We start from the raw sequence: 18,011 nt of genomic DNA on the forward strand, positions 1-18,011 counted from the left end.
TTCACTGGCTGTAAAATGCTTTGGGACATGTGCTATATAAAGGCAAGTCTTTCTTTTTTTTTCCATCTCTTGGGATCATTGGCCCTCTTCCCTGAAAAGCCACATTGGTGAATTGTAACATATGCAAGTGAAAGCCACAGCTCAAGTAAAAGCGAGAAAATGTTTTGCTCCCTGTCTCCCGTTTACAAACCCGTGGTCAGGATTTATCCATAGAAACAGAGAAAAATAGGAGAAGGAGTAGGCCATTCAGCCCTTCGAGCCTGCTCCGCCATTCAATACGATCATGGCTGATCACACAAACTCAGTAACCTGTTCCCGTTTTCTCCCCGTATCCCTTGATCCCATTAGCCTCAAGAACTATATCTAACTCTTTCTTGAATACATTTAATGATTTGGCCTCAACTGCTTTTCGTGGTAGAGAATTCCACAGGTTCACCACTCTCTGGATGAAGAAGTCCCTCCTCATCTCAGTACTAAATGGCTTACCCCTTATCCTTAGATTGTGACCCCTGGTCCTGGACTCTGCCGCCATCGGAAACATCCTTCCTGCATCTAGTCTGTCCAGGCCTGTTAGAATTTTGTAGGTTTCTAAGAGATCCCCTCTCATTCTACTAAACTCTAGCGAATACAAGCCTAACCGACTCAATCTCTCCTCATACGTCAGTCCTGCCATCCCAGGAATCAGTCTGGTGAATCTTTGCTGCACTCCCTCCATAGCAAGAACATCCTTCCTCAGATATCAGAATTATTATAATTTATATTTCGATAGCACCTAGGGAGCTGAAGACATGGCTGGCAACGGCGCACCGATGAAAATCAGGGATGCTTAAGGGGCCAGAATTTGAGAGGAAACAGAGATCTCGGAGGTTTGTGGTCTGGAGGAGCTTAGAGAAATAGGGAGGGACAAGACCACGGGGAGATTTCAACACAAAGGTGAGAAGGTTAAATTCAAGACATTGTTGGACGTTGGGAGACAAATGTTGGTCAGCTAGCAGAGGGGTGATGGGTGAACAGGACTTATTATCCTTCTCTTCACTGTTTCCAGGACTTGGATGTTTCCCTTGCATCCTAGCTGACCAGAACTAAGCTCAATGCTTGAAGTCTGGCTTGACCAGAGCACCAGTATGCTTCAGTTTGATGACCTCTGATTTGTTCTCCAATGATTTGTCTGCATAACTAAGCATTCAGTTTGCTTTGTTGACTGCTGATACACAATGGCTAGGCATAAGCATTCAAAGAACAAAGAATAGTACAGCACAGGAACAGGTCATTCGGCCCTCCAAGACTGCACCAATCCTGATGCCTGCCTAAACTAAAACCTTCTGCACTTCCGGGGACCGTATCCCTCTATTCCCATCCAATTCATCTATTTGACAAGATGCCTCTCAAACGTCGCTATCGTATCTGCTTCTACCACCTCCCCCGGCAGCAAGTTCCAGGCACTCACCACCCTCTGTGTAAAGAACTTGCCTCGCACATCCCCTCTAAACTTTGCCCCTCTCACCTTAAACCTATGTCCCCTGGTAACTGACTCTTCCACCCTGGGAAAAAGCTTCTGACTATCCACTCTGTCCATGCCGCTCATAACTTTGTAAACCTCTATCATGTCGCCCCTCCACCTCCGTCGTTCCAGTGAAAACAATCCAAGTTTATCCAACCTCTCATAGCTAATGCCCTCCAGACCAGGCAACATCCTGGTAAACCTCTTCTGTACCCTCTCCAAAGCCTCCACGTCCTTCTGGTAGTGTGGCGACCAGAATTGCACGCAATATTCTTAGTGTGGCCTAACTAAAGTTCTGTACAGCTGCAGCATGACTTGCCAATTTTTATACTCTATGCCCCGACCGATGAAGGCAAGCATGCCGTACGCCTTCTTGACTACCTTATCCACCTGCGTTGCCACTTTCAGTGACCTGTGAACCGGTACACCCAGATCTCTCTGCCTGTCAATACTCCTAAGGGTTCTGCCATTTACTGTATACTTCCCACCTGCATTAGATCTCCCAAAATGCATTACCTCACATTTGTCCGGATTAAACTCCATCTGCCATTTCTCCGCCCAAGTCTCCAACCGATCTATATCCTGCTGTATCCTCTGACAATCCTCAACACTAACCGCAACTCCACCAACCTTTGTGTCGTCCGCAAACTTACTAATCAGACCAGCTACATTTTCCTCCAAATCATTTATATATTCTACAAACAGCAAAGGTCCCAGCACTGATCCCTGCGGAACACATCCCTCCATTCAGAAAAGCACCCTTCCACTGTTACCCTCTGTCTTCTGTGACAGAGCCAGTTCTGTATCCATCTTGCCAGCTCACCTCTGATCCCGTGTGATTTCACCTTTTGTACCAGTCTGCCATGAGGGACCTTGTCAAAGGCTTTACTGAAGTCCATATAGATAACATCCACTGCCCTTCCTTCATCAATCATCTTCGTCACTTCCTCAAAAAACTCAATCAAGTTAGTGAGACACGACCTCCCCTTCACAAAACCATGCTGCCTCTCGCTAATAAGTTTGTTTGTTTCCAAATGGGAGTAAATCCTGTCCCAAAGAATCCTCTCTAATAATATCCGTACCACTGACTTAAGGCTCACCGGCCTATAATTTCCTGGATTATCTTTGCTACCCTTTTTAAACAAAAGAGCAACATTGGCTATTCTCCAGTCCTCTGGGATCTCACCTGTAGCCAATGAGGAGGCAAGGATTTCTGTCAAGGCCCCAGCAATTTCTTCCTTTGCCTCCCTTAGTATTCTGGGGTAGATCCCATCTGGCTCTGGGGACTTATCTACCTTAATGCTTTGCAAGACACCCAGCACCTCCTCCTTTTTGATAATGAGATGACTGAGACTATCTACACTCCCTTCCCTCGGCTCATCATCCACCAAGTCCTTCTCTTTGGTGAATACTGATGCAAAGTACTCATTTAGTACCTCGCCCATTTCCTCTGGCTCCACACATAGATTCCCTTCTCTGTCCTTCACTTAAGCATATCTCTTTCAGGTCACACGCATCCTGACTTGGACCTATACTGTTGTTCATTCATGGGAGTTGGTCACTATCTTGGAATCTGCACCCAACGCCACCGTGGGACCACCTTCGACACAAGGACGACAGCAGTTCAAGGAAGCCCAACATCACCACCTCAGGGCCACTAGGGATGTGCAGTAGAATATCAAGTCTCCAACACAGAAACGGGCCATTTGGACTAACTGGTCTGTGCCAGCATTTATGCTCCACATGAGCCTCCACCCACCCCTTTTCATCGAACTCGATCAGCATAACCTTCCATCCCACTAAATGAGTCCTTATGTTGTGTAATGGGGGTGGGATTAATAAAGGATCCTCTAGGGAAGAGTGATCATAGCATGCTAGAATTTCAAATTCAGTTTGAGGGCGAGAAGCTGGAGTCCCACAGGAGCGTTCTGGAGTTAAACAAAGGTAATTATATAGGCACGAGGACAGATTTGGTCCTAGTGGACTGGGCAGGAAGACTACAAGGTAGGACAGTTGACTAGCAGTGGCAGATGTTTAAGGAGATATTGAATTCCTCCCAACTAAAATATATTCCGGAGAGGAAGAAAGATTCTAGGAGGGGGAAAAAACATCCCTGGCTAAGCAAGAAAGTTAAGGATAACAAAGACAAAAACTAAGGCATACCATATTGCAAAGGCTAGTGGCAGGCTGGAAGATTGGGAAACTTTTAAAGATCAACAAAGGGTTACTAAAAAAGTAATAAAAAGAGCAAAGGTAAATTATGAAAGGAAACTAGCGCAAAATATAAAAACGGATAGCAAAAGCTTCTATAAGTATATAAAAGGGAAGAGAGTAGCTAAAGTGAATGTTGGTCCTTTGGAGAATGAGACTTGAGAGTTAATAGAAAGGAACACAGAAATAGCAGAGTCACTAAATCCGTATTTTGCTTCAGTTTTCACGGTGGAGGACACTAGTACCATCCCAATAGTACCAGGTAATGCAGAGGTTATAGAAAGGGAGGAACTTAGAACAATCATTACTAGGAAAAAAATACTGAGCAAACTATTGGGGTTGAAAGCAGACAAGTCCCCAGGGCCTGATGGCCTACATCCTGGGGTCTTAGAGGAAGTGGCAGTGGAGATAGTGGATCCATTGGTTATAATATTCCAAAATTCTCTGGATACGGGAAAGGTTCCAGTGGATTGGAAAAATGCTAATAGAACACCCTTATTCAAAAAGGGAGGGAGGCAGAAATAGGAAACTATAGACCAGTTAGTTTAACATCTGTCTTTGGGAAATTGTTAGAGTCCATTATTAAGGAAGTAATAACAGGACATTTAGAAAGTCAAAACGCAATCCATCAGAGTCAGCATGGTTTTATGAAGGATAAATAGTGTTTGACTAATTTGCTAGAGGTCTTCGCAGCTGTAACAAGCAAAGTGGATAATGGGGATCCTGTAGATGTAGTTTATATGGACTTCCAGAAGGCATTTGATAAGGTTCCACACAAAAGGTTAATACACAAGCTAAGTTCACATGGGTTTAGGGGCAATTTATTAGCTTGAATAGAGGATTGGCTAAACAGAGAGAAAACAGAGTCGGGATAAATGGGTCTTTTTCTGGTTGGCAAGATTATGATTAGATTAGAGATACAGCACTGAAACAGGCCCTTCGGCCCACCGAGTCTGTGCCGAACATCAACCACCCATTAATACTAATCCTACACTAATCCCATATTCCTACCAAACATCCCCACCTGTCCCTATATTTCCCTACCACCTACCTATACTAGTGACAATTTATAATGGCCAATTTACCTATCAACCTGCAAGTCTTTTGGCTTGTGGGAGGAAACCGGAGCACCCGGAGAAAACCCACGCAGACACAGGGAGAACTTGCAAACTCCACACAGGCAGTACCCGGAATCGAACCTGGGTCCCTGGAGCTGTGAGGCTGCGGTGCTAACCACTGCGCCACTGTGCCCCCTAATAGTTGCAAGATGCAACTACTGGGGTGCCACAGGGTTCGGTCCTCGGGCCCCAACTATTTACAATCTATATTAATGACTTGGATGCAGGGATAGAAGGTACTATAACCAAATTTGCAGATGACACTAAAATAGATGGGATGGTAAGTTGCAATAACATAAGAAATCTACAAATGGATATTGATAGATTAGATAAATGGGCCAAAATTTGGTAAATGGATTTTAACGTGAATAAGTGTGAGGTGATCCATTTTGGTCGGAAGGATAGAAAGGCAAATTATCTAAATCGTGAGAAACTTCAGAGTGCTTCGGTGCAGAGGGATCTGGGTGTCCTCGTGCATGAATCACAGAAAACTAGTATGCAGGTGCAGCAGGTAGTAAGGAAAGCAAATGGAATTTTGGCATTTATTGCTAAAGGAATAGAATATAAAAGTAGGGAAGTGTAGCTGCAACTGTACAAGGCATTAATGAGACCACACCTGGAGTATTGCGTATAGTTTTGGTCCACTTACTTGAGAAAAGATGTCGTTGCATTGGAGGCAGTTCAGAGGAGGTTCACTAGATTGATTCCAGAGATGGGGGGCTTGTCTTATGAATAGAAATTCAGCAGTTTAGGCCTTTACTTGCTAGAGTTTAGAAGAATGATCGGAGATCTAATTGAGGTATATAAGATGATTAAGGAGATTGACAAAGTAGACAGAGAGGATGTTTCCTCTTGTGGGCAATTTAGAACGAGAGGTCATAGTTTTAGGATAAGGGGTAGCAGATTTAAAACAGAGATGAGGAGAAATTACTTCTCTCAAAGGGTCGTGAATCTGTGGAATTCACTGCCCCAGAGTGCGATGGATGCCAGGACAGTGGATAAATTTGAGGAGGAGATGGACAGATTTTTAATTAGAAATGGGTTGAAGAGTTATAGAGGACAGGCAGGAAAGTGGAGTTGAGGCCGAGATGAGATCAGCCATGATTGTATTGAATGGTGGAGCAGGCTCGAGGGGCTGAATTGCCTACTCCTGTTCTTATATAAAAATCACCCATTTGCTGAGAACAAATGAGAAACTCGTTCCCATAGCTAGCTCAACACTGTTCAAACATTTTCTTCAAACACGCAACACTTATCTATACTGAATTTCATCTGTTACATGCAAATTTTTTCTAGATTCTTCCGTAGATCTGTGGGTGATTGCGAGAAGTACACAAAAAAAAATCCAACGCAGAAAATACTCCCAGAGATGAACAAGTTACATTATGAAGAATTGAATTTTAAAAAAATTTTTACTACCCAAGTACTTCACAACTCACCGTAATAAAACTTCATAATCAAATACTGCCAGAGGAAAGCTCCACACAATACAATCCAAATATATGCAAATGCTCAGGGACGCAAGATCTTGGCAGATTAACAACATGCTTTTAACCAAATTAGACATGACAGCCACATTTGAAGTCATGTAAAAGTGAAACCAATTCATCTACATTATATATAAAATCTGTAACTGTTCAGGGGCGGCGGGGGGGGGGGGAAGGAGCGAGGCATGGGGGGGAAGGAGCGGGGCATGGGGTGGGGGGGGGGGGAAGAGAGCAGGGCGGGGGAGGAGGAAGAGCAGGGCTGGGGGGGGAATGGCAGGGGGGAGGGAATGGCGGGGGGGGAGGAAGAGCAGGGCGGGGGGGAGGAAGAGCAGGGCGGGGGGGGAGGAAGAGCAGGGCGGGGGGGGAGGAAGAGCAGGGCGGGGGGGAGGAAGAGCAGGGCGGGGGGGAGGAAGAGCAGGGCGGGGGGGAGGAAGAGCAGGGCGGGGGGGAGGAAGAGCAGGGCGGGGGGGAGGAAGAGCAGGGCGGGGGGGAGGAAGAGCAGGGCGGGGGGGAGGAAGAGCAGGGCGGGGGGGAGGAAGAGCAGGGCGGGGGGGGAGGAAGAGCAGGGCGGGGGGGGAGGAAGAGCAGGGCGGGGGGGGGGGAAGAGCAGGGCGGGGGGGGGGGAAGAGCAGGGCGGGGGGGGGAAGAGCAGGGCGGGGGGGGGGGGGAAGAGCAGGGCGGGGGGGGGGGAAGAGCAGGGCGGGGGGGGGAAGAGCAGGGCGGGGGGGGGGAAGAGCAGGGCTGGGGGGGGAAGAGCAGGGCGGGGGGGGGGAAGAGCAGGGCGGGGGGGGGAAGAGCAGGGCGGGGGGGGGAAGAGCAGGGCGGGGGGGGGAAGAGCAGGGCGGGGGGGGAAGAGCAGGGCGGGGGGGGAAGAGCAGGGCGGGGGGGGAAGAGCAGGGCGGGGGGGGGAAGAGCAGGGCGGGGGGGGGAAGAGCAGGGCGGGGGGGGGAAGAGCAGGGCGGGGGGGGGAAGAGCAGGGCGGGGGGGGAAGAGCAGGGCGGGGGGGGAAGAGCAGGGCGGGGGGGGAAGAGCAGGGCGGGGGGGGAAGAGCAGGGCGGGGGGGGGAAGAGCAGGGCGGGGGGGGGAAGAGCAGGGCGGGGGGGGGAAGAGCAGGGCGGGGGGGGGAAGAGCAGGGCGGGGGGGGGAAGAGCAGGGCGGGGGGGGGAAGAGCAGGGCGGGGGGGGGAAGAGCAGGGCGGGGGGGGGAAGAGCAGGGCGGGGGGGGGAAGAGCAGGGCGGGGGGGGGAAGAGCAGGGCGGGGGGGGGAAGAGCAGGGCGGGGGGGGGAAGAGCAGGGCGGGGGGGGGAAGAGCAGGGCGGGGGGGGGGAAGAGCAGGGCGGGGGGGGGAAGAGCAGGGCGGGGGGGAGAAGAGCAGGGCGGGGGGGAGAAGAGCAGGGCGGGGGGGGAGAAGAGCAGGGCGGGGGGGAGAAGAGCAGGGCGGGGGGGGGAGAAGAGCAGGGCGGGGGGGGAGAAGAGCAGGGCGGGGGGGGAGAAGAGCAGGGCGGGGGGGGGAAGAGCAGGGCGGGGGGGGGAGCAGGGCGGGGGGGGGGAAGAGCAGGGCGGGGGGGGGAAGAGCAGGGCGGGGGGGGGGAAGAGCAGGGCGGGGGGGGGAAGAGCAGGGCGGGGGGGGGAAGAGCAGGGCGGGGGGGGGAAGAGCAGGGCGGGGGGGGGAAGAGCAGGGCAGGGGGGGGGGGAAGAGCAGGGCGGGGGGGGAAGAGCAGGGCGGGGGGGGGAAGAGCAGGGCGGGGGGGGGAAGAGCAGGGCGGGGGGGGGAAGAGCAGGGCGGGGGGGGGAAGAGCAGGGCGGGGGGGGGAAGAGCAGGGCGGGGGGGGGAAGAGCAGGGCGGGGGGGGGAAGAGCAGGGCGGGGGTGGGGGCGGAAGAGCAGGGCGGGGGTGGGGGCGGAAGAGCAGGGCGGGGGTGGGGGCGGAAGAGCAGGGCGGGGGTGGGGGCGGAAGAGCAGGGCGGGGGTGGGGGCGGAAGAGCAGGGCGGGGGTGGGGGCGGAAGAGCAGGGCGGGGGTGGGGGCGGAAGAGCAGGGCGGGGGTGGGGGCGGAAGAGCAGGGCGGGGGTGGGGGCGGAAGAGCAGGGCGGGGGTGGGGGCGGAAGAGCAGGGCGGGGGAAGAGCGGGGCGGATGGGGGGTGGGGTAACAGCAGGGCAGGGGGGGATGGGTGGAGGGTGCCTGAGGGCAGGTGAGGAGGGGGGAGGGGGACCGAGGGGAACGGGGCAGTGCACAGATTAAAATGTCCTTCAAATTTAATCGCGTTCTGTCGTCCAAATCCCAACTGAAGCAGCACGATGTTTTATTTCCCGTATCAGTCATCATGATTCATCTGAAACAAGCCTACTGGTATCTGAAGGTCAACTTTGAATGAACGCAGTTTTGCACTGTGGACTCAATTGATCTCAGCAACAAGTTGAGATTGCCCAAGAGTGCTCCAAAGGAAACATCTATAACCAACAGAGAAAGCTGACTTTCAGTATTAGTGCAAGATTCAAACCCTGATGACACCCAGGTAAAAGGACAGTGTGGCAACCTAATTTTTTCAGTGAGGTGGCAGGTGGGTTTCCAGTAAAGAGTACAAAGCAAACCCTAGAGTCATAGCCAGAGAATCACTTGAGTCATAGCGTTATTATGGCACAGAGGGAGGCCATTCAGCCCATCGAGCCCATGCCAGCTTGCTGTAGAGCAATAATTTTGAAAACGCTAAACAGGTTTGGAAGAGAAATACGCACCAGTCAGATTTACTTTTGGAATAGGAAGTGGCTCAGTTGGCACTGGATGGTAGGAGAACAGAGTAAACATCCCTCTTCCTGGAGGAAGTGCCATAGTTCGCTGGCACAGTTGTAGCAACCTGTCCCAAGAAGAAAACATTAGCAATATACAAGTAGTATTGGACATTTGAAAATAAACTGCAAGGTGTAATAGTATATTAGTTTCTATTAGTGTATGGTGACCATATTACACAAACATACACAAGACAGAAAACAGAGTGTCATGGTAAATGTTTTTTTTTCCTAACTGGACAATGGTAGAGAGTGGTGTTCCCCAAGGGTCAGTGCTTGGACCAATGACTTGGCTATTGGAATACAGAGTAAACTTTCAAAATTTGCCAATATCATCAAACTGGGAAGAGTGACAAACAATGAGGATGATACCAATTGACTTAGAAAGGCTAGCAGAACGGGATAGGACACAGTTCTAAAGTGTGTGCAGGAACAGAGGGATCTGGGGGTGCATGTGCGTAGATCTTTCAAGGTGGCAGGTCATATTGAGAGAGTAGTTAGCAAAATATATGGGATCTTGGGCTTCATAAATAGAGGCATAGAGTACAAAAGCGGGGAAGTTATGCTGAACTTTTATAAAGCTCTTATTAGACCACAACTAGAGTACTGCATGCAATTCTGGTCACCACACTTTAGGAAGGATGTGAGGGTCCTTGAGACGGTGCAGGAGATTTACCAGAATGGTTACAGGGATGAGGGATTTTAGCTACAAGGTTAGGTTGAAGAAACTGGGGTTGTTCTCCTTGGAGCAAAGGAGATTGAGAAGAGATTTGATAGATTATGGCAGGTTTAGATAAGATAGATAAAGAAAAGCTGCGCTCATTATGGGCGGCACAGTGGCGCGCACCGCAGCCTCACAGCTCCAGCGACCCGGGTTCAATTCCGGGTACTGCCTGTGTGGAGTTTGCAAGTTCTCCCTGTGTCTGCGTGGGTTTTCTCCGGGTGCTCCGGTTTCCTCCCACATGCCAAAGACTTGCTGGTTGATAGGTTAATTGGCCATTATAAATTGCCCCTAGTATAGGTACGTGGTAGGGAAATATAGAGACAGGTGAGGATGTGGTAGGAATATGGAATTAGTATAGATTAGATTAGAGATTAGAGATACAGCACTGAAACAGGCCCTTCGGCCCACCGAGTCTGTGCCGAACATCAACCACCCATTTATACTAATCCTACACTAATCCCATATTCCTACCAAACATCCCCCCCTGTCCCTATATTTCCCTACCACCTACCTATACTAGTGACAATTTATAATGGCCAATTTACCTATCAACCTGCAAGTCTTTTGGCTTGTGGGAGGAAACCGGAGCACCCGGAGAAAACCCACGCAGACACAGGGAGAACTTGCAAACTCCACACAGGCAGTAACCGGAATCGAACCCGGGTCGCTGGAGCTGTGAGGCTGCGGTGCTAACCACTGCGCCACTGTGCCGCCCTCGTATAGGATTAGTATAAATGGGTGGTTGATGGTTGGCACAGACTCGGTGGGCCGAAGGGCCTGTTTCAGTGCTGTATCTCTGAACTAAACTAAACTAATTAGCTGACAGTACAAGGACTGGGGGACAAAGATTAAAGGCTATGGGCAAGAGATGCAATGGGGATGTGAGGAAGAACCTTTTTTACACAGCAATTGACAATGACCTGGAAAACTCTGCCTCCAAGGATAGTGGAAGCAGAGATCATCAATGATTTCAGAAGGATGGGCACTGGAGGGAAATAAACTTGCAAGGCCATGGGGATACAGCAGGAGTGGGACTGACTAGATGGCTCTACAGAGAGTTGGCATGACTCAGTGGGCCAAATGACAGTGAGGGGATGCAGTTGAAAAGAGACAGTTGCCAGAGTGAGAGACGTTTACCAGACTGAAGTTAGAAATTTGGTGCATGTGGGAATTAGATGCAGAGGGGTAAAGAGGGGCTCCTTTTCCTATCTTTTTCAGCCTTCAGCAGATGGCGAGACTTCTTCCTTTGACTCCAAGATAGGTGAGTGCAACTTTCCATTACTTCAGCTTGAATTATTAACTAATCGACTAATTAAATAAAAGGTTTGAGATGGCAGGGCCATTTTTGCCAGAATTGCTGAGCTGAAGACTGAGTTGCAGACACTGTGGAGCATCAGGGAGGGGGAGAGTTAATTGGACACTTTGTTCCAGGAGGCAGTCATACCCCTTAGAGCAGGGAGGCCATTAGAGATGGTCAGGAGAGTGTGACTACGAGTGAGGCAGGTAGGAGGAATCAGTATATAGTGGTGGAGCAGCCTCAGCCTCCGACCTTGTCCAACAGGTACGAGAACCTTGCTACCTGTATGGATGAAGAGAAGGACTGCAAGGTGGATGAGCAGACTGACAATGGCACCGTGGTGAAAGATGCCATTCCAGTGGGGGGGTGGGGTGGGGAATGAAGAGAAATGTGATAGTGATCGGAGACAGTATAGTCAAGGGGATAAATACTGTTCACTGTAGCTGTGACTGGGAGCTCCGATGGTTGTGTTGCCTGCCCGGTGCCAGGGTTAAGGACATCTGCTCGCAGCTGGAGAGGAACCAGGAGTGGGAGGGGGAGGATCCAGTTGTTGTGGTCCATGTGGGAACCAATGACATAGGGAGAACTAGAAATGGTGTTCTGCTTAGAGAATTTGAGGAGTCAGCGTCCAAACTAAAATGCAGATCAAAGGTAATCGTCTCCGGTTTGTTACCTGTGCCATGCGCCAACTGGGTCAAACAGATTCGAGAACTAAACGCATGGCTCAAAGAGTGGTGTTGGAAGAAGGGGTTTTGATTCTTAGGCCACTGGCATCAGGGAAGAGGGAGCTATTCCGTTGGGATGGGCTTCACTTGAACTGCGCTGGAACCAGTGTCCTGGCCAATTGCATAACTAGGGCTGTGGATAGGGCTTTAAAAACTTAGAGAGGTGTGGCGGGGGGGGGGGGGGGGGGGGGGCGTGAGGGTTTGGGTAAAGGGATACTTAGAAATCCAAAGAGAGAGGTCTGGGTATCGGAGCAGGTTAGTGATGTGGGTAACTCCCAACAGAATGGGACAGGAAGGGACAGAGTGTTTAACAAAAATTGTACATTGGCAAATAAGGTCATTGCAGGGAATAGAGGTATAAAAATGAAATTCAAGTTCCTTGATCTGAATGCACAAAGCATCTGTCGTAAGATAGATGAACAAGTGGCATGAGTAGAGGTACATGATAATAGATCTAATTGCCATTACCAAGACATGGTTACAAGGAGATCAAGGTTGGGAAATGAATATTTCAGGCTACACAATATTTTGGAAAGACAGACAGAATGGCAAAGGAGGAGAGGTAGCCCTGATAGTAAAGGATGGCAGAAGGACATTAATTAGATGGCATCTAGCCTCAGAAGATCACAAAGTAGAATCAGTTTGGGTGGAAATTAGGACTAGTAGCTCAAGTTCCTCAACTGGCCTCTGGGTGGGAAGGCCGTCGTGGTATGAATTAGGAAATTAGGAATAGCAGGAGTCAGAAAACACTGGTGGGAGTATTTTACAGGCCCCCTAACAGTAGTTACATTATTGGACAGAATATTAAACAGGAAATTATTGGAGTATGTAAAAAAGGTAATATATTAATTGTGGGGGATATTAATCTGCATATAGACTGGGACAATCAAATTGGCATCAGTAGTCGAGAAGATTAATTTGTAGAATGCTTTCATGACAGTTTCTTGGAGCAATACGTTGCAGAACCAACTCGGGATAAAGCCATCTTAGATCTCGTATTGTGTAATGAAGCAGGGTTAATAAACATACTAAAAGATCCACTGGGAAATAGTGATCCTAATACCACTGAATTTCATGCTAAGTTTGAAAGTGACACATTTCAATCACAAACAAGGATCTTAAACTAAAGCCAATTACGAAGATATGAGAGGAGAACTGGCTGTGGCTAATTGAGTAAATAGACTGGAAGGTATGGTGGTAAACGAACATTTAAAGAAAAAATTCAAAGGGTTCAACAAAAGTACATTCCGTTCAAAAGCAAAAACTCGTCAAGAAAGACCCATCTGTGACTCACTCAGGAAGTTAAGGAGAGTACCAGACGAAAAGAAGAGGCCGACAATGTTGCAAAAAAATAGTAGCAAATCTGAGGATTGGGAGTGTTTCAGAAACCAGCAAAGGGTCACCAAAGAGTTGATAAAAGGGGAAAAAATAAAACATTAGTGTAAACTAGCCAGCAATATAAAAACAGATTGTAAGAGCTTTTATAAGTACATAAAAAGGAAGGGAGTAGCTCATGTAGACATTGGCCCCTTAGAGGCAAGAAACAGGAGAAATCATCAAGCGAAATGAGGAAATAGCAGACGCATCGAACAAATATTTTGTGTCCGTCTTCACAGTAGAAGACACATGTTCCATACGAGAAATAGGCAGTAACCTGGGGGCTAAAAAGAGTGAGGAAATTAAGGATATTGATATCAGCCGAGAAAAAGTATTGGAGAAACTTGAGGGACTAAAAACTGATAAGTCCCCGGGACCAGATGGCCTACATCCTAGGGTTCTAAAAGAAATAGCTGCAGAGATACTGGATGCACTGGCTATGATTATCCAGAATTCCTGAGATTCAGGAATGGTCCAGTCTGATTGGAAGTTAGCAAATGTTGCACCGCTTTTCAAGAAAGGAGGTAGAGAGAAAACAGGGAACGACAGGCCAGTTAGCCTATCAGTTGTTGGGAAGATGCTGGAAACTATTATTAAAGAAGTCTTAACATTTCACTTGGAAAAGTATAGTATGATCAGAACAAGTCAGCATGGTTTTACTAAAGGTAAATCCTGTTTGACAAATTTATTCGGGTTTTTGAGGATGTAATTGGTAGGGTAGGTAAAGGGGAACCAGTAGATGTAGAATACCTGGATTTTCAAAAGGCATTCGATAAAGGTGCCACTTAAAAGAATAGGCAAGTTAAGGGCTCATGGTGTTGGGGGTAATATATTAGCGTGGGTACAGGATTGGTTAACAGACTGGAAGCAGAGAGCGGGCATAAATGAGGCATTTTCAAGTTGGCAGGCAGTAAATAGTGGGGTGCCACAAGGATCAGTGCTGGGGCCTCAGCTATTTACACTCTATATTAATGACTTGGATGAAGATAGAGAGTAATGTATCTACGTTTGCTGATGATACAAAGCTCCGTGGAAAAGTAAGCTGCAGGGAGGATGTGGAGAGGCTGCAAAGAGATATAGACAGGTTGACTGAGTGGGCAACAAGATGGCAAATGGAGTATAATGTAGTTATAATGTGGTATAATGAAGTTGTTCACTTTGGTTGCAAAAATAGTAAAGCAGAATATTTTTTTAAAAGGTGTGAAACTGTTAAGTGTTGATGTTCAGAGAGACTTGGGGGTACTCGTACAAGGAACGCACAAAGTTAACATGCAGGTGCAGCAGGCTATTAGGAAGACAAATGGCATGTTGGCCTTTAGTGCAAGGGGATTGGAATACAGGAATAAAGAAGTCTTTCTAAAATTGTCCAGGGCTTTGATGAGACCGCATCTGGAATACTGTGTGCAGTTTTGATCTCCACATTTAAGAAAGGACGCAGTGCAGCGAAGATTTACTAAATTGGTCCCTGGGATGAGGGGGTTGTCCAATGATGAGAGACTGAGTAAATAGGGATTATATTCTCTGGAATTTAGAAGAATGAGAGGTGATCTAATTGAGACATATAAGATTCTGAAAGGGCTTGATAGGGTAGAAGGTGAGAGATTGTTCCCACTGGTCAGGGAATCTATAATACAGTCTCAGGATAAGGGGCCAATCATTCAGGACTGAGACACATTTAAGGCTGGGATCGATAGATTTTTGGTCTCGCAGGGAATCAAGGGATCTGGGGAGCGGGCAGAAAGTGGAATTGAAGCCCAAATCAGCCATGATCGTATTGAATGGTGGAGCAGGCTCAATGGGCCATATGGTCTACTTCTGCTCCTCTTCTGGTGTTCTGTGCCATTATTACTTTAAGAGGAAAAAAAGCAATAACCTATCTTTTACCCTTTAGTGGTCAACCTTTACGTAGAATATCACAGCACAGAAACAAGCCATTCGGCTCAACCAATCTGTACTGGTGTTTTTGCACCACACGTGTCTCCTCGCATGGTCTACTTCATCTAATCCCATCCGGATATCTATTCCTTTCTCCTTTGTGTTTATCTAGGTTCCCCTGAAACGTGTCTGTGCTATACTCCTCAGCTATACCATGTGGCAGTAAGTTCCACATTCTAACCACTCTGAGTAAAGAAGTTTCTCCTGAATTTCTTACTGGATTTATCAGTCACTGTCTTGTATTTAAGGCCCCTATTTTGGAGTCCCCCACACCAATGAACAATTATTTCATACGCAAATTACTTGCTCATTTGCCTACTTTAAGTTTATAAAAAGTTGGATATCTTATGAGGATAAGATCTGTAAAGACACACAGGGGAAAAGTGAAAAACAACAGGGTTGTGTGGTCCTTTTAACAGATTTTAGGCCGCACATTTGAACCCATAAGTTCCCTCTGTATATCTACATGCAGACAACCACCCGTTCCATCCACACCCACAGACGAGTCCTGTTCAAAACATCGAAGGGTTTTCTACCCAGGAAGGAATGGAAAAATCAACAGCAATGTCGTTTGAGGGTGTGCATGCACACCGCCTAGTGGCCAACTGGAAATGTGCACTGGCAGAGTCAGACTCAAGGCACTTGCTTGCCAAGGAGGTCAGGCGATCGAGCGGAGAGCAAGCAACACAGGAATAGGAGCAAGGCCATACAGCCCCTCGATCCTGTTCCACCATTCAATTAGATCATATCCGATGTACATCTCAACTGCAGCTACCCACTTTGGTTCTGCAACACTCAACTTTTTGTTAGGCATGGTTATTATCAAAATCAGCAATGAAATTTTCAATTGATCTAGCCTCAAAAAAGGAGGGAAAATTACTAAACATCTCTCCAAAAAAGATGCACAATATTGGTGCAAAGATATGATCCTTTATCACAATTTGCAATACAGGTTAGATTTCTCCGTCCCAAAATGGTTGTGTTGCAAGCCAGAATTCAGAGACATTTTTCTACAAGTCAATAAGTGGTGGTTTTGAGAGTGTGGAGGGTGTTAGTGGTAGATGGAGAGGAGGGCAAAATTCCAAAATTGCCACCAGGAACATGTCTAATTTCTGAGTCAAGATGAGGTGAACAAAAGGACAGACCAGTAATTTCCTGTTTATTGGAATTCAATAAACTGCTGTACAGAGGTGTGCATTATGTCAGAGCCCTGCCCAAACCACAGAAAGTAAATAGATCTGTCGAAAACAAGGTTCAGATTGAAACGTTTCAGTTCGATTCTCCCAATTCGGTGTAACCACTGGTTAAAGCAGTGAGTAATAAAACCGTACAGAACAGGAAGGCCACAGGTTCAATCGCTGGTTCATCCCAGCCAAGTTTTATGCGCCTGATTTCAACTGGAGACTCGTGTGCAGGTGTTAGGGGAGGAAAAGAGCAAATTTGGCTGTGATTCTCCCCCCATCACACCTCTACACCCCTCCCCACCACGGTTGAATCATCAGTCGCCAATATTAAAGAATGGTCACTTGAGAAAGTGACTGCAGGGTGACTAGCACCATAACCCAACCAGGGATCGACGCCTTCAGGAAGAAGCTGGTGGCTGAAGAAGTTGGTAATGAAAAGGAAATTTAGGAACTCGTCCTTTAATTCTAATTACTGACTTCACACTTCATTCATAGAATGAAAGAACGTGTTTATATCACGACATCAGGGCATCTCAAAGCATTTTACAGCCAATCAAGTAATTTTGAAGGAAACGCAGCAGCCAATTTGTATGCAGTAAGTTCCACTGTCATTAAATAATGACCACATCCATTTTAGGTATTGGTTGAAGGATAAATACTGGCCAGGCAACTGGGGAGAAATCCCCTGCTCTTCTTTGAATATTGCCATAGCATCTTTAACATTCACCAGAAGGAGCAGGGTGGGCCTCAGTTTAACTCCTCATCTGAAAGACGGCACTACCAACAGTGCAGCACTCCCTTGGTGTTGCACTGAAAGGTCAACTTAGATTTTGTACTCAAATTTCTGGAGTTGGACTTGAACCAATGACATTTTGGATCAGAGGCAAGGGCTGAACCCTGCTGGAAGGTCACTCCTTTTTCTATCAGAAAACCATGTTTATTTCCAAGTTATTACCTCCATAAATTGATAATAGCTCACAACAGCACTCATTTTATGAATTATTTCTTCGTGATATATTCTCACTTGAATCTTCAAGTATTGCATATTGTTGTAGCATCAAAGAAGTTCACAGCACAGAAACAGACCATTGAGCCCATCACATCTGTGCCTGCTCTTTTAAAGAGCAAAGACCCTAGCTGAGGAAACAGGCAGATCACTGACTTCAAGAGTAGAATCTGATGAGTGCCGGGGTGTTCCCGACGGCAGGTCCAGAAGTTGTCGTAACTTCTACCGCAAATCCCGTTTCCCACACAATTCTGTATTTAGTTGTATTTCATTGGTGGAACCCGCTGGTGCCCCAAGCACCATGATGACCACAGATATAAAACATTCTGCACTTGCAGCCTCAAGGATCAGCAGCCTTCCTTTCATCTAAGTATCTTCAGACTAACTTAAAACGAAGCTTTTACCGAAAATCAAAATGTTTTTGCCTCCCCCTCCATATGAAGCTGTTGAATACCCACCCATTGGTCTTGATCTTCCCCCCCGTACAGAATCCATTTGCCCCCACTGACTGTGACCGTTCTCTCCAATAGCCAATACCCTCAATTTGCCCCTCAGCTCCCTGATGTTGACAGAACCCACCCTCCCTTTCGGCCCTTGCCAAATATCTTCACACTGTAATGCTATAATCCACCCACCACCCCCACAGCTGACAACATGCATCT

The 18,011-nt window shown here is 47.7% G+C and overlaps 1 protein-coding gene across 3 annotated transcripts in view; it reads right to left on the minus strand.

The window, feature by feature from the left end:
- Positions 1-18,011, minus strand: part of anapc1 (anaphase promoting complex subunit 1) — a 210,645-nt gene that overhangs the window by 117,421 nt on the left and 75,213 nt on the right. For all 3 annotated transcript variants that reach the window (XM_068027605.1, XM_068027603.1, XM_068027604.1), the window contains exon 27: positions 9,051-9,169. In XM_068027605.1, the coding sequence (XP_067883706.1) occupies positions 9,051-9,169 (119 nt within the window). The remainder of the gene's footprint in view (positions 1-9,050; positions 9,170-18,011) is intronic.

Source organism: Heterodontus francisci, chromosome 3 (genome assembly GCF_036365525.1).
Source record: "Heterodontus francisci isolate sHetFra1 chromosome 3, sHetFra1.hap1, whole genome shotgun sequence".
In the NCBI taxonomy this organism is placed as follows: domain Eukaryota; kingdom Metazoa; phylum Chordata; class Chondrichthyes; order Heterodontiformes; family Heterodontidae; genus Heterodontus; species Heterodontus francisci.